Below are 3,065 nucleotides of genomic sequence, written 5' to 3'. Positions count from 1 at the left end.
TATTTCATATCAAGGTGATGAACATTGGCCACAGCAAGTGGGGGCTGCTGAACCAACTATCTGGACTCCCTATCACACACCAATGAGATGGACCTTCCTTCCATTAAACACTGTGTTTTGCTCATAAACATTGCCATGAACAAAACTTATAGTAAGAGTGAAAGCCAAGTCTCATACGGTGTGTGCGCCCCCCTCTCCCTCTCCCCCTCATGAAGGCAAGCTCTGGTGCTGCTGAAAGAGTCTTCATTGTGGTCATAATTCTTCTCATGAAACAGAATGTGGTAAGAGTGTGGAAACATGTGAGGACGTCCTCCCCCCACCCAGTAATGTACTCTCGATATAAAAGCCATAACCACCACGTTTTTGGAGCTTTCCGTGTATTAAGGAAGCACATACATTTTTATTTAATGGTATATCAATTACAACACATTGGATTCGAATGAAATCAGTTTGTATATAAGTCACACATTGTACTTCAATGTATAATGCCTACTGATATTTTTACATATTTTAGAAAAGCCATCTTTATGAAGATATTGAGTGAATTAAAAAAAGGTAAACGATATTTTTTGACTATATAGTGACTATTAAACATAAACAATCATATTTAATGATAACATATGATAATTATAATTTGTTATTTAATACAGAACATTTGGGCTGCCCAAGAGGGATTCCTCTAAAACCCGTTTTTTTTGTACCACTGGGCTCTGGCAACCACATCATTGGAGTAGTCTTTTCCTGTGGTGCGTGAGTCCACACTCTCGTAAGATTCGACTCTACCGTCTCCAGTGTTGTAGGCTGCGATCCCTCCTGCAGTCAAACATAAGGAAAGTGACAGTGTTTAGCCAGAATGTAGATTAGAGGCGCTGCTCATTAAATTAGACCGATCACCGGCACATTTCTGACCAATCAGGACTCTCTTCCGTGGTTGGTTTGGGGAATCTATTTTGCCTTTCAATCACAACTTAGTGTGTGAATCTAACACTTCCCAGTAGCGCGCAAAATTTGGGATGCAGGAAAAAGCAATTTTTTCTTTTGGTTGTTTAATTTTATAATAATTCTCTCTTCTCTTGTCTGCTCTCTCTATTTATAACTCTTCAATCTACTGCAGCCTTAACCACAATTCTCAAAAAATCAAATAGTATGGGAACTTAGACCGATCACCGGCAACTGGGAACTTAGAATGGGAACTTAGAATTGGAGCTTAGAATGAGAACTAATAATAATAACAATGATTGAGACAAACCCTTCAGCTGCTGTTCTGTGCTCCAGCAGGGGAACTTCTTCTGGATCAGTTGAATGAAATTAACCAGGATCCCAGTGGCTTGGTCAATGTGCTCCTCACTGTTCCAAGCTCCTCTCGGTTCGTGGTATCTCTTATCAACCTGTATAGGAGTGTATCTTTTATCAGTTATTTATTCCAACAAAATAAAAAAAAAGATTTGCCTGTCCATTCTGAGACTAAAGGCCTCATGCTTAAATGATAGAACTTGACATGTTTGCTATAATGCTGGGGCAGCCTATAACACAAATGTAGCCCTATCACCTGCATCAGTCCAAAGCCATTATAATTGTCCCCCCAACCAGGGGGGGTAGTGTTGAAGATGACGTTCCCGGCACGGGACTCTCTGGAGATGATGGCAGCGATGACAGCTGGGTCAACATGATGCTTTTTCGCCACATTGTTAATGATGGACCTATATCTTTCCATTCTCTCAGCATCGGTTTGAGCCATTGTATGCGATGCCCTTACACCTTTAGGACACATAATATGTTTACAGTAGCCCACTTCTCACTTTAAATGGGCAACACAACGTTCACGACATGACTCTCTCTTCAGTAAAATAAATGGCTTCATCTGGTTGACCAGCAGCACCCTACCGTCGTATTCCAGTTTATCCTGTCGCGAAGTTTTGCTGGACGCTCCGGACGTTTCTACCTGCGTGATGTCTCCGTACCCTAGACAGGTAGTTTATGACATTATTAATGACATAACTTATCAATCATTCGCTCGAATCAAGTTCATCTCAATAATTATTTACTAATGTCTAATGGTGTAATGTCTAAACCTGTTAAGACAATAAAAATAATCGGAAAGAAAAGAGCATATTAGATGTCTGACCCATTTTAGCTTATATTTTGAATTCCTTGCAGAAGAAGTTGTGATTTCTTGGGTGTCGCCGCTTCCTTTTCTCGTCTACGGAGCTGTAGTTGTATTGTATCTATAATCACAGCCTATACCGTCACGCTCAGAGGGCGTGGTCACGGCCCACAGCCTCCGAAGCGTGTACTGCCTCGGGTTTTTTCCGGTAGGCCTACAACACTTGATCACTGAGTTAAAACATTCTTTATTTTCTTAACCTTTCTTTAATCAGGTTAGTCGCATGAGATCAAATAAGTATTTTAAAAGGGAGAGCTGATTACTAGGTCAATAATGAATCAGGCTAATATTGAATCGAGGTAGACTATGGTAAAAAACAACAACTAGTAACACTTTACAATACGGGGACAATGATTATTTATCATGATTGAATGCAGTCATAAGGACTAGACAATATGCATTAATTGTGTATGAATGCATATTACTACATTAAGTATTGTAAATTGAGTAACCTACAGTTGTATCCAATTTCTTACCTACAGAATGAATTCCTGGACAGAAATTGAGTGAAGTAAGTAGAATTATCCCCCAGAATATCTTGGAGACTGGCTTGAACTCTTTAATTCCCATGATGTGGTATTATTCGGAAGCAGCTTTTCCTGGATGCTCTGCTGACCAACTGTGTGTGATCAAGCTTGTTTTTAATGCTCCAACCTCTGCCTGTATAGACCGAATGTGTGTCTGTTTCTTCCTGGGTATTTATATTTCAGCAACTAGAGCGTTACTTTAGCAGGCTTCCTGTTTTTAGATCTGAACTTCCCATTATCTCTTTTTCTAATGTCAGTCAACACAAGCGGCGACAAAATTGCATAGGCGCAGGAAAACCTCTTCACAATTAAAGTTAAGTTCTTGCCTTAAAAAGGATTTACCTGTTCATATATCTGAGGTGTAATGTTGGCAT

General features: G+C 39.8%; 1 protein-coding gene across 2 annotated transcripts; it reads right to left on the bottom strand.

Moving 5' to 3' along the window:
* Positions 1–349: 349 nt before the first annotated feature.
* LOC130379338 (lysozyme g-like) lies at positions 350–2,862 on the bottom strand. Of its 2 annotated transcripts, none has more exons than XM_056586112.1 (5): positions 2,126–2,565; positions 1,885–1,962; positions 1,550–1,758; positions 1,250–1,388; positions 350–813 (listed from the first exon to the last, which is right to left on the bottom strand). In XM_056586112.1, exons 1-5 carry the CDS (start codon positions 2,127–2,129, stop codon positions 680–682), a joined length of 564 nt encoding a protein of 187 aa, XP_056442087.1. In that variant the 5' UTR covers positions 2,130–2,565; the 3' UTR covers positions 350–679. The 2 variants fall into 2 exon arrangements, with proteins under 2 accessions (XP_056442087.1, XP_056442086.1); XM_056586111.1 differs by lacking the exon at positions 2,126–2,565 and adding an exon at positions 2,641–2,862 and having other exon boundaries at positions 351–813.
* Between the last annotated feature and the right edge of the window lie 203 nt (positions 2,863–3,065).

Source organism: Gadus chalcogrammus, chromosome 3 (genome assembly GCF_026213295.1).
Source record: "Gadus chalcogrammus isolate NIFS_2021 chromosome 3, NIFS_Gcha_1.0, whole genome shotgun sequence".
Lineage (NCBI taxonomy): Eukaryota > Metazoa > Chordata > Actinopteri > Gadiformes > Gadidae > Gadus > Gadus chalcogrammus.
The sequence above is the reverse complement of the archived record's forward strand: the minus strand, read 5'-3'. Positions and strand labels throughout refer to the sequence as shown.